The following is a 13533-nucleotide window of genomic DNA, read 5'->3' as shown; positions in this document are numbered from 1 at the left end:
CCCCCCCAGTATTTGGTCTTGTATGACATGGAGATCTTTGTAAAAAAATACAGCTTTTTTTATTTGTAGCTTTTTTTTATACACATAAAATTTGTCATTTTAAAGTGAACAGTTAGTAGTTACTACTACATTCACAGTGTTGGGTGCTGCTCTATTTTTTGAGACAGTCTCATTATGTACCTCAAGTTGGCCTCAGGCTTGCAAGCAAACTTGCAGCAATCCTCCTGCCTCAGGCTCCCAAGTGCTGGAACTACAGGCGTGTGACACCACACCCAGCTACATTCACAATGTTGTATCATTCTTTTGCCCAGTTCGAAGTTTCCATCATTCAGAATTGAGATCCTGTGTTCACTGAACTGTTTTCCTCCTCCCCCTCCCCCTACCACATGGCCCCTCACAGCCATGCTTAGTTTCTGTGGATTTGCGTATCCTGTATATTTCATATAAATGTCAAGTCTTTTTTTTTTTCTTTTCATTTTGGTTTTCTTTGATGGTTCCTCCTGATTATACTGTTAGATTATACATTTCCATGCAGAATATTAAGTGACGTCTTGTGTTTCTCAGTCTGTTTGCTCTAGAAGCATATGATGTCTGTTTGACATCAGTTATAAAGTTACGCTATTTCTCCATTCAATGCTATTTTAATATCAGGCAGATATGTGAATAGATGTTTTAAACCATGTAAATATCCTGTTGTTGCCTTCTTCCAATTTAGCATCTGTTTGGTTTTTGTTAAACACATTTTTAGTGTGTTGATTGCAAAATGAATACTTTTCCAGCTTCAGCAGGCTTCATGTTTATCAGTCAACACTCATATTCACGCACTCAGATTCTTGTTTGAGTCAGTGAATTTATTCATCGTTAGTCACATTGATACTCATTGTCCCTGCTTTGGCTGATGGGAACTTCTTTAATCTCACTCCCATGTCTTTGTGTCATGAGCCAATCATTTTTTGAGCACATCTTTATTTTCTGACATCTAATAACACCAAGCTCACTTTTTAAAAAATTAAGTTTATTAGTACATTTTAGGTGTACATAATGATCACATTCATCATAGGGAATTTATTTCTGTACATGATATCTCTTGGTTCTTTTTTTTTTCCCCATTCTCCTACCACCAAGCTCACTTTGTACATTTCCTAGCCTTGCAGTTGGCCATTTCTCCAAGACACCCTGATCTTCTAAAATCTGGACTCTTTTCCATCTGTGAGCTATGAAATATATAATAATCATCTGTGTATATACATGAGTTCATATATTTATGTACACATGCACATGTACAGCCATACCTCGGTTCACAAACTGGATTCTTGCCGTGATTGTAGTCACAATTGAGTTGGATGAGCATCGAAGCAAATTCAGTGGATAACTTCAATGTTGACCTTATGGGGAAATTTGATTCGGTTCTCATCCAGTTCGGTTTGTGACCAGAATCATGGAGATAAATGAGTTGGTAAACAGAGGAACCACTGTTTTCATGGAAGAATATGCACATGAGAACAGCTAATGAAACACTGAGAACGCCCTGAAGGTGGACTACCCTTACTCAGTATTAGAGCATGTTATAAAGCCTCTGTAATTTAAAATAGTATCAGTACATGAACAGATAGTTATAGAGTGGAAGATAACTTCCATAGATAGAGCCAACCTCAGGATGGTATGTAAAAGCCTTCAGAGATTGTAATTCTTGTTTCTGTTAGTTTTTTGGTTTTAGAGGTTCTTTTTAGTTTTTTGAGATAAGGTCTTGCCATGTAGTTTGGAGAGGCCTTGAACTCACTGTGTAGCCCAGGTGGGCCTCAAACTCGCGGTGATCTTCTTGGCTCAGCCTTCCGAGTGCTAGGATTACTGGTGTGCACCACCATGCCCAGCTCTCTTTCTGTTGCTTTGACTTCAGTAGGAAAAATTTGAGTGTGATCAAATCGACATTATTTGTCAAAGTAGTAGAATTTCTATGAACAATAAACAGGGCTAAATTATTGGAAATAATTTAAAATCACTCAGTGGAAAGTCCTTACATTGAAATTAATATTTCTTATCTCATTTAGGTTTGCAATGAGAATTCCCTCTTTAAAAGTCTTTCCCGCTATTTGGTACGCCGAAAGGATCCAGAATTGTGGGGCAGTGTGCTACTGGAAAGCAATCCTTATAGGAGACCCTTAATTGATCAGGTAACTTTGGCAAGTTTTAACTATGAATAAAATCTTTTTCCTCACTATATACATAAATATACTCAATTGGGCAAGGGATATAGCCCAGTGGCACAGTGCCTGCCTGGCAAGTGCAAGGTCATGAGTTCAATTCCTGTACCGCTGCCTGAAATAAAATTAAATAAATAAATAAATATACTCAGTGGATTATACTTAACTGTGAGGAAGCAACAAAGGGAAAATTATAAATTATACTGTATATATAAACTATGAAAACGTGTATAAACATGTTATATATGCTAAATAAAATTTCCAGAAACATTTAATTAACTCAGTTCATTGGAGTTAAAACAGCAGAGTGAGAAAGCAATTACTAATGCTGTGGTGTATGTATTATACTACATATATATTATACATATCTGTATTACATATAGTCCGGTAGTATACTGATTCAGAATCACGAGTCATGGTGATGCCAGACAACCACACATTGTTCAGGCGGTGGCTGAGATGGTGCACTTTTGTTTTCCAATGGGTCAGTGTACACAGACTTTATTTCATGCATAAAATTATTTAAAATATTGTGTAAAATTTAAAAAGAAAACAGCAAATTTAATGTTAATTAAAACAATTAACAAATTATTAATTTAAGTACATCCTGAGATGTACCTAAATTTTTTGAAAATATTCAAGACAATGATAAATCAGCAAATGATTGATAAACGCCCATGTGATGTTAAATTTCACTAGTAAGCATAGGAATTGCAAATAAAATGTTTCTATATGTATATAAAATTGAAAGCATGGTTTTAAAGCCTTGTATATTGAGGGTTATTACATTGTTTTCTAAGTTCTCTAGATGTATGAATACAACATTTTGAAAGATAATAGACTGAAAACTACTTTTTCTTCCTTTTCTACATAGCATTTTTAAGGAACATTCCGAAGTTACACACAAAGCTTTCTGGAAAAAATACTCATTGCAATGAGTGCTGTGCAAATCAGCCAGAAATCAAGGAAGTCGGTAGTTGAATTAGACCTAAGCATTAATATGATAGTGGTGGTAGTGTGGATAATATTTTAAACTAGGGGAAAGACGTTCTATAATTAAGTTGATTTCAACAGAATAGAATTTACAGATAGCGTGCATTCGTGTAGATTTTTGTAGAAAGACCTTTGAATGTCAGATTTAATTATTTCTGCTCCTTTGCTCTTTTCTGCCTATTTGAAGTTCTCTAGTGAGAAGACACCTTATTCTTCCTGGATAATGTCTTTAAGAACCACTGTGATTTTCCCTGTGTATCTTCTTTAGGTTGTACAAACAGCCTTATCTGAGACTCAGGACCCTGAAGAAGTGTCAGTAACTGTTAAGGCTTTTATGACCGCAGACCTTCCTAATGAACTCATTGAACTGCTGGAGAAAATCGTCCTTGACAACTCTGTGTTCAGCGAGCACAGGTACGCCATCACGTGGGTCCATTGGCCATTTTTCTTGTCTTTCCTTGTGGCCTTACAGTTTGGGGATGGAACAAAAAACAGAAATTACAGAAAAGTGTACCCATTCTCACCCTCTTAATGCTTTCTCCCTTTTACTTACATCCTGAGAGAAAAGCCCCTCTCCAGCCACCTATCACTGGCCAGCTTTTGAAATACTACAGTTAAATGTCTTTTTTGTTTCCTGAAGGAACCTGCAAAACCTTCTCATCCTCACTGCAATTAAAGCCGACCGCACACGTGTTATGGAATATATTAACCGCCTAGATAATTACGATGCCCCAGATATTGCCAATATTGCTATTAGCAATGAGCTGTTTGAAGAAGCATTTGCTATTTTCCGGAAATTTGATGTCAACACTTCAGCAGTGCAGGTAAATGTTTAGATTACATGAATCAAGTTGCTGTAGGCTTCTGTTGGTTGAAAGTATACATTATCCTATGGGAGTGGGAATGGATCACTGTGGGAATAGAAGAGCAGTAAGATGCCAACAGCTTAAATTTAATTGCTTTGGGTAAGATCCATGTTACTATAACTGTGTTTCCAAAATGGCTGCCTAGGTCTTGATTGAACATATTGGAAATTTGGATCGGGCATATGAATTTGCTGAACGCTGCAATGAACCTGCAGTATGGAGTCAACTAGCCAAAGCCCAGTTGCAGAAAGGAATGGTGAAAGAAGCTATTGATTCTTACATCAAAGCAGATGATCCCTCATCCTATATGGAGGTTGTTCAGGCTGCCAATACCAGCGGTAGGACTTCTTACCTTTATGTGTTTGAGACCTCAGAAAATGATGAGGCTAAACCTTAAGGTATCAATTTTGAATGGTACCACCATTCAGTATTGCTTGGGTACTTAGGAAATTGGCTCTCCATCTTGTTGCAAAGACACACTGCATTTTGTAAGTTCATAAAGTCTGTGAGAAAGATTAACTTTCTGTTTTGAATTCTTACAAAAATCCTGATAGAGCTCTAATTTTTTAACTTTAAGGGAAAAAGCAGATTCAGCCATTCATTTGATCAGTGATAATACAGAAGGAAGCACAGTAGACTTTGCAGTCTTAGATACGCTGCCCTGTTTACGTTTGTCATTCTTTGTAATGTTTCCCTAAAAGGGAATCCGTAGCAGTTCTTATGTACTTGGTTGAAAGGTAAAGTAGGATGTTTTGTGTGGACTTAACTTTTTTCTCTGTACTTAGGAAACTGGGAAGAACTGGTGAAGTACTTGCAGATGGCCCGAAAGAAGGCTCGAGAATCCTATGTGGAGACAGAATTGATATTTGCACTGGCTAAAACAAACCGCCTTGCAGAGTTAGAAGAATTCATCAATGGGCCAAATAATGCTCATATCCAACAAGTGGGTTTCCTGTTCAGTGTTTTTAAAACAATGTAAAAATTAGTTGAGCAACTTTATTAGCTCAGTAGAATCAATGCATCATAACTAAAGAATTCCTTGGAAAAATCTTGGCAGGGAAATAAATAGTTTCTTGTATTAAGATGTAAATTTGGAAAGATGAGTAAGCTGAAACAAACCATATCTCTGTTCGTGTAGTGCAGGTATTTTGTCACAGTGACAGAAATCTGACCAAGGCTAAGTGAAAATGGATTCTTTCTCTTCTTCCCCCACAGGTTGGTGACCGTTGTTATGATGAAAAAATGTATGATGCTGCTAAGTTGTTGTACAACAATGTTTCTAATTTTGGGCGCTTGGCATCTACCCTGGTTCATCTGGGTGAATACCAGGCAGCTGTTGATGGAGCTAGGAAAGCTAATAGTACTCGAACATGGAAAGAGGTAATCTCAACACAGGATCAGATGAAGAATGAAGATTCGATTTGAAAATGTTCTTTATATTGATTAATTGAGCTAACTAGCCATTTTTATATTTGAGTTCACAAAATGGAAATGTTTATTCTAGGTCTGCTTTGCCTGTGTAGATGGGAAAGAGTTCCGTCTTGCTCAGATGTGTGGACTTCATATTGTAGTACATGCGGATGAATTAGAGGAACTTATCAACTACTATCAGGTAATAAGCATGGGCATAACTTTTGTATGAACTGAGACCTTTTCCCACAATTCTAGTCTTTAATTGCACATTTCTCTTCTTTAGGATCGTGGTTATTTTGAAGAACTGATAACCATGTTGGAAGCAGCACTGGGACTTGAGCGAGCTCACATGGGGATGTTTACTGAATTAGCTATCCTGTATTCTAAATTTAAACCACAGAAAATGAGGGAGCACCTGGAGCTTTTCTGGTCCAGAGTGAATATTCCTAAGGTAATTACCCCTTATTATTTGAGACAGTTGGATAGCAAAAACGAATACTTGAAAATACTTTTTCCCCCCACATTAGACTGTTACCTAGACTTACAGGCCTGAATGTGAAGCAATGAAACCTTTCTTGTGCAGGTGCTAAGAGCTGCAGAACAAGCTCATCTTTGGGCAGAACTAGTGTTTTTGTATGACAAGTATGAAGAGTATGATAATGCCATAATTACCATGATGAATCATCCAACTGATGCATGGAAAGAAGGGCAGTTTAAAGACATCATTACTAAGGTGGGTAACTTCTTCAGAAGATAAAAACTTTGGAAGAGAAATGCTCATTAGGAGAGAACTCTGACTTATGCATCAATGTTCCCATTCTAGGTTGCCAACGTGGAACTATACTACAGAGCAATACAGTTCTACTTAGAATTCAAGCCTCTGTTGTTAAATGATCTGTTGATGGTGCTGTCTCCACGATTGGATCACACTCGTGCAGTCAATTATTTCAGCAAGGTACTAATTTTAAACCAAACTTTCATAGTGTTGAATTAAGGCATATTTGGATACTGTTGTTTCTAGAACTTAAACAATGTGCGATGTTTATAATAAATTGTTTATTTTAAAGGTTAAACAACTGCCACTGGTCAAACCATATTTGCGTTCAGTTCAGAATCACAACAACAAATCTGTGAATGAATCACTGAACAACCTTTTTATTACAGAGGAAGATTATCAGGTAAAACCTTTTGACTCTTGAACATACTCTCAAAACTCAGGTTTTGGTAGGTTGTAAAATTGGTATGGTTTGCGCTAAAATTATCCATTGTTCTTTAGGATTGCAAATAGTAGATAACTCCTTTCCTAGCATATAAGGTTTTCACGATTGATAAAGCTTAGCTCACTAAATAAGTGCTGACTTTTCAGAATTCTACTTAGGTACATCTTATGTAAGATACTTCTTTAGGAAAAAAAAAAGATACAGCTGCTTTATCTGTAACATCTAGATTACAGTTAAAAAATCTTTGATCTGTTAACTAGTCTGTAAATGTTACTGGGTTTTAACTATATTTAACTGTTCATTGTGTTTATCTTATTAGTATTTGTCTTCTAATTTTCTCTTGTGAAAGGTTTTTTTATAGAATTAGGTAAAGTTTAAATGAGAATTGCTTTTTAAGTTTCTCTTACTGTCAGCATGACTCTAAGCTCAAAGCTCTCGCTGATCTGTGAAGCTGAGTGTTATGTGGAGTTATATGAGTTGTTTCTATAGAACATAGGTTTTTACTGTTCAAATTTAAGGTCAGCCTGGGCAACTCAGCTACACCTGGTCTCAAAATTTAAAAGGCTGGGGTGTAACTCATTGCTAGAGCCTAGCATGCACGACAGCCTGCTGGTGGTGCTGTCAGTTGGTAGTTTGATAAACATTCTGGTTAGTCTTGATACTGGAAACCCTGGACAAAATTGTAGAAGAATTATATGGCACTTTTCTTTTGAGGACACTATTGCTATAAAGACAGACAATCCCTCTATGTTCTGGTGCTAGGGTTCAAACCCCAGGACTCACGCATGCTAGGCAAGTGCTCTGCCATTGAACTATACTCCAAGCCCTATTATAAAATCAGATTAAAATCAGGCATGATGGTACACATCTGTAGTTCCAGTTATCCAGGAGTCAAAGGCAAGACACTCACAAATTGTAGGCCAACCTGGGCAACTTAGTGAGACTCTGTTCTCCACCTCAAAAATAATTTTTAAAGGGCTAGAGATGTAGATCAATGTGAAGCCCCCATTTCAATCCTCCAGTACCACAGAGGAAAAAAACTTACATGAAGAAACAACCTGATCACAGATTATTAAGCTTTGCAGTTTGATGCTTGAAGGTAAGCCGTCATTGCTGGGTTTTGTTTGTGTGTATGTTTGGTTTTTGTCATTACCTGTTACCATCTGATGGGCTCTGTGATAAAGTAGTAGAAACCATGACAAAAATTAAAACAGTGATTTGACATGTGGATGCCTTTTGTTTTTAAGGCTCTGCGAACATCGATAGATGCTTATGACAACTTTGACAATATTTCACTTGCTCAACGTTTGGAAAAACATGAACTCATTGAGTTCAGAAGAATTGCTGCTTATCTCTTCAAAGGCAACAATCGCTGGAAGCAGAGTGTAGAGCTGTGCAAGAAAGACAGCCTTTACAAGGTCGATAAAGTTGGTGGTTGGTGGGGTTGGGCTGTTAAACCAACCTCAAAATGGTATATTACTAGTTTTGTAACTATGATAATTGATTTTATGCACTGGTTGGAGGTGACACTGATTAATAAGTCAGTGGAATTTGGGGTTGGGGCTGTCTTAATGTTAAGGCAAACCTTCCTGGATTGTGTGTATGTTGATTTTGGGGGTGGGGGGTGGTACTGGGAATCGAACTCAGGACCTTGCACTTGCCAGGCAGGTGCTGTGCTGCTGAGCTATATCCCCAGCCCAGGATGTGTATTGTTTGTTTGTTTGATTGATTTGTTTTGTTTTGTTTAAGCCTTTAGTTAGCCCATATTCTTTTTCTTTCCAAATTTTAAATTATATATTTTGGAGTTTTCTATTTCCCCTTGCAAACTCAGTAAGTTTTTTAGTTTCCTTTGTATAACTTGGTTTACTAGTTCAGCATGTTGGGGTTCAATGTTTGAACTTCACTGTTTCTTTTGAATAGGACGCAATGCAGTATGCCTCTGAATCAAAAGATACTGAGTTGGCTGAAGAACTCCTGCAGTGGTTTTTGCAGGAAGAAAAAAGAGAGTGCTTTGGAGCATGTCTCTTCACTTGTTACGATCTCTTAAGGCCAGATGTTGTCTTGGAAACTGCATGGAGGCACAACATCATGGATTTTGCAATGCCCTATTTCATCCAGGTCATGAAGGAATATTTGACCAAGGTAAAGTATTCAGAATTAACTTAAGGATATGTAAAATTCTCCCTGCAGGTTTATTTTTTTAAATATATTTTCTCTAGAAGTAAGTTATTTAGTTGATCATAAAATTTTCTTCTTTCGCCGGGCGTGGTGGCACACGCCTATAATCCCAGCACTCAGGAGGCTGAGGCAGGAGGATTGCTGTGAGTTTGAGGCCAGCCTGGGCTACATAATGAGTTCTAGGCTACCTTGAACTACATAGCAAGACCCTGTCTCAGAAAATAAAAATTGCATTTATGGAATATTTTTTAATAACTGACAAATGACATTAATTGGGTAGGGAACTCAAAATCTATCAGAAGTTTACCCTCAGTGTATTTCTTAGGGTGCACAGTGTTCTGTATTTTGCTTTAATATTTGATAAAAATTTTGTAAAAGCATATTAAAATTAATTCCAATAACTCATATGTACTGTAGAGTCCTTTATTTGTGTGGTTCCTGACTTTATGTCTTTTCCATAGGGAAGCTACAAGTATATTAACATCCTGTTACTCTTCATAGCATTTTATTACTTGAACGTCTATTAAAAATATCCTACCTGGGCTGGGGGGCACATGCTTGTAATGCCAACTACTCAGGCAGTGGCAAGAGGATGACAAGTTCAATACCATGTCAAAATTTAAAAGCCTGGGGGTGTAGCTTACTGGTAGAGTGCTTGCCTAGATGTGCAAGGCTCTGAGTTCAATTCCCAGTACCACAGAAAAGGTAATAAATTGTAGGATGTTAACAATCATGTTTCCTAAAAATGCCTTAGAGAAGCTAGTAGTATAATCACCTTAAAAAATTCACTACTGTCTCCCTTTTTGATGTTTGAATATTTTTTACTCGTCCTATCCTCAATGGTAGTTTTCTCATAGAAAATTTTTAAATGATTCTAAAGGATCAGTTTTGGCAAAGCAAAATGTGTTTAGCATAGAGGTTCACATCTGATCTTAGAATGCCTGAATAAAGGGTAAAAAACACTACTAACAACCCCCAGTGTAGAGGATTTCTCCTTAAGATATCATCTAACAGATACCATTGTGTTTGTTTTAATTTTTTAAGTAATTAATACTTTATATGTAGAGTTCAATGTAAGAGTACAGACAACTGCCTTAATAATAGTTATAGATGAAAATACTCATGCATATTGTCAGCTTTTGATACACCTGGCTCTAAGCTGCTGTTAACCTAAGTGCTGTAAATTTTAATAGCAATTAAGCCGCTTTCTTTCACTGACTAGCATAAATTCTTCTGCAGTAAGCTTTGAGGTTAAGAAAGATTCTAAATTTTGCTTTCAGTATGCCCTTTATTTTCACTTCTCTTATACTTTTTTAGTGGTTAGTTTCTCCCCTAAACCTTTGTTGCTGATTCTACCTTTTTATGCTCAATATGGAATTTGATTTTTTTTTCTAAGCTGCACCTTCTGAATTCCTTTGCAGGTTGATGCAATTAAGGAAAAGGTGAAAGTTGATTCTTTTCCATCTTTAAGTCTGGAGGACTAAGTCTAAGGAATTTGCATGATTTTTTTTCCTTCCTTTTCTACACTGCTGCTGCTGCTTTTTCCCCTCCAATAAATTTTCACTCAAGCCTCTGCAAGTCCCTTGAAACATAACTATAATAGAACTGTAGGACATTAGTGTTTGCTACTAATCGGCTAATAGGCTTTAGGAAGGGCAGGAGGCTAATCAGTAGTTGGTTCACAGTCTCTCTTAAATATATTATTAAAAACTAAGCATGGTGAGTTTCCATATTAATGCCAAACAATCAGGAAATTTCCCTGTCAGGGTATCTGGCCCATAGTAGGACTTCCTTAATAATATTTTAAATAAATTAAAACAGCCTCTGGTTTTGTTTTGTGAGCTTGCCTGACAGTTTTGAATTTATATATGTATATACATGCCCTAAAAGGCTTTTGGTTTTTTTTTTTCTTTTTGTATTGAAGGACTGTGATCCAGTTTCTGATCTCTTGATTCTTACTAATTTTTTGCTGAAAGTAGATACAAGAGATACTAGCTGCTTCCGAAGAGACTTTCCTCATGTTTCTCCAGGTGTCCAGTTCTTATGGTGCTAGTCCATTTTAAAGAGGAATCAAACCTTTTAATCGCAAGAGTCAAGTTTATTGTAATTGTTGCTGAGCAACGTGGATTATTTCCATTTATAACAAAGCAACATTAACTTCTGCTTTCTGTGTAATAAGGCACACCTCTAAAACTACTTAAAATTTACTCTTTCTGATTAGTTGCCTTGTCCAAGAAAGCCAAATTTAGGCACCTTTTGGTTGCTGTTTCTTTCATTGGCTGGTCACCATCCCAATGTAAATGAGACTTATCTGTTGTCAAATTGTTGTTTAAAAAAAAAAAGGGTGGGAAGGTAAAGGAGAGTTGAAACAAATTTAAAATAACTTGGGGGGGGCAGTGCCTTGGGGATTATGTTGAACCAAACTGGAGTCACCACTGGAACTTAGGGCAAACCTGAGTAAAATGCATTGTGTGTGAGACCCTTCAGCAGCTAGTAAGCAAGGCAGTTAGAAAGCGTGTGTGTGAAAAACAGGTAATTGAACTGCAGTGTTATGCGTTGTTTTAAATCAAGCATGTACAAGTCATTGCAATTACATCATACTACTTTGAAACTCTTATAGCATTGCTGTGGGCTGTGTGTTTCTTGAGAGCCTGTATAGCACCAGTCATCTTCCAATCTCACTTCTTGCTTCAGTACTTTTGCCTTTTTTTCATGCACACATACACCAAAATAACTTGACTGCATGTTAACTTTTCCTCTGCAGCATATTGCAGTCTTTGTGGAAAAGCCTTTTACATTTTAGTGAATTTTCAGTAGTACAGATGGAACTGAATTCAGAAATATGCTTACTTGTAATTTTTTCTTCTTAAATCCAAGGATCAGAAACTTTTGTTACAGCTCTTAACAAAAGCTTGTGTTCATAGAAGTCTTGTCTTTCTTCTTCGAGCAATCTAAATTGGGTTAAGGGAGGCAAAAATTGGGATATTCCTAGGCCAGAGGCTGTCCCCTTATATAGAAAAATCAAAACTTTTTGCCTAACTTGATGTTATTTCTTCAGGGTTTTTGTTTTTTCCCTTTGTCCAACCTGCCTATGTCTATGCCTAGGCATTGTGATACTGTTAGCTCTTCTAAGTCTTGTATTTCTCTGTAGGACTTGTGTGTTCAGCATTTGACTTAGACATTAAGTTTTAAATGTGTGTTTGTTCATTTTAGATTTTTTTCCTTGAAATATGAAAATATATTATGTAGTGGTAGATTTTTGGTTGGTTAATTTTTCTTCATTTTCTTAGAAGTTACTAATGTATGGGCATCCATGTGTTTCTCTGTATGATTTCTTTTGGATACCAGTTGGGTTTTCAAAACTCCATCTGATCATTGATAGCACAGAACTGTGCTTTAAATTCTATAGCTAAGTAACTTTTGTTGAAGTTCGGATGCCAAACAGTAGATAATTTATATGGTACTTGTGCTCCATGGTAGTGTCTATCAGAGTAATTTGTAGGATGACCAGGTAGACTATCAAACAGGCTCAGTGGTGTACAGAAGCAAACGCATCTTCCTAGGTAGAATACCCAAACCATATTTCTGCGATGGCATCTACAGTCTACATAAGTGTACCTTTCTCGTATTTCTCAATTCCCTGGCAAATTAAGATGGACTCAATCTATACTGTGTTTAACATGAAATAATTAAAGTAAGGATAAACAGATGGGCATGATGGCTCATGACTGTCATCCCAGCCCGTGGGAGGCTGAGGCAAGAGGATTGCCATGAGTTTAAGGCCAGCATGGGCTACATAGTGAGTTGAAGGCCAGCCTGAACTACATGAGACCCTGTCTCAAAAAAAAAAAAAGGTATAAAACCTTATAGTGGCCTTAACGGCCTATGTTAAGGCTAAAAGAAACTATCTTAATAGTTTGTAATAGAACCAGGATTCTGCCTTAACATTTAAACAACTGACTTTTTACAACTTTTCCACTGAAGTCTTGCATGTCTTTTGTGATTTTTTTCACTATTTGCCTTTTTGAAGAACTTGGCAGTGAACATTCATAAAAGGTTCTTCCCTGCACTCTGGCCCCAAAGCTCATCTGGCAAGCACACTTATGAGCTGGAAAACCACTAGTGATAGGACATTTTGAGGTCTGAAATTTAATTTTACTTACGAGTATAATGGTAGATCGTAAGGCTTTGGTTGAGATACCAACTTTTAAATGCAGTTTAGGAGACAAATGTAGCGTAGTGTAAAAGGCAGTGGAAGTTACATGGTGCCAAAGAATACATAACCCCAGGATCCTAGTGTTACTTTAATTCTTCACAGAATCACAGAGCTAAATTGTTAGTCCTCAAAGGAAGTTCGCAGATCATTTCATTCAGCCTTCTCATATAGAGAAAGACATTTGACAGCCAGTGCCGTGCTGTGCCAGGCACTAGTTACTAGAAGGGTCTAGGTTTCTAACTCCCGTCTTTCACTAATCCACTTGAACTCCTTTATAAAATTATGTTTTCTAGTACTATCCAATTTGATTTAGTGTAGTTAGCATGTAATAGCCATTTACTTGGGCTTGATTAAGAGCAAAATAAATTTTTAAAGAAATTGGGGCAAATTACAGTATCCTAGTTACTTAGAAAATAGATCCATATAGCATTAAAATATGCAGCCTG

General features: G+C 36.9%; 1 protein-coding gene across 2 annotated transcripts in view; it reads left to right on the top strand.

Annotated features, from left to right (window-relative positions):
• Cltc (clathrin, heavy chain (Hc)) overlaps positions 1–13533 on the top strand; it is a 65670-nt gene that overhangs the window by 49495 nt on the left and 2642 nt on the right. The window contains exons 18-31 of one of the 2 annotated variants that reach the window (XM_005393983.2): positions 2049–2171; positions 3463–3608; positions 3835–4018; positions 4206–4398; positions 4846–5003; positions 5276–5440; positions 5565–5672; positions 5757–5924; positions 6057–6206; positions 6297–6428; positions 6541–6651; positions 7941–8111; positions 8614–8835; positions 10293–10313. In XM_005393983.2, coding sequence (XP_005394040.1) covers positions 2049–2171; positions 3463–3608; positions 3835–4018; positions 4206–4398; positions 4846–5003; positions 5276–5440; positions 5565–5672; positions 5757–5924; positions 6057–6206; positions 6297–6428; positions 6541–6651; positions 7941–8111; positions 8614–8835; positions 10293–10313 — 2052 coding nt within the window. The remainder of the gene's footprint in view (positions 1–2048; positions 2172–3462; positions 3609–3834; positions 4019–4205; positions 4399–4845; positions 5004–5275; positions 5441–5564; positions 5673–5756; positions 5925–6056; positions 6207–6296; positions 6429–6540; positions 6652–7940; positions 8112–8613; positions 8836–10292; positions 10314–13533) is intronic. The other variant, XM_005393984.2, reaches the window with a different exon arrangement.

The sequence above is a fragment of the Chinchilla lanigera genome, unplaced genomic scaffold, assembly GCF_000276665.1.
Source record: "Chinchilla lanigera isolate Chin_1 unplaced genomic scaffold, ChiLan1.0 scaffold00050, whole genome shotgun sequence".
Lineage (NCBI taxonomy): Eukaryota > Metazoa > Chordata > Mammalia > Rodentia > Chinchillidae > Chinchilla > Chinchilla lanigera.
Note: the sequence above shows the minus strand (reverse complement) of the source record. Positions and strands in the feature narration are given on the sequence as shown.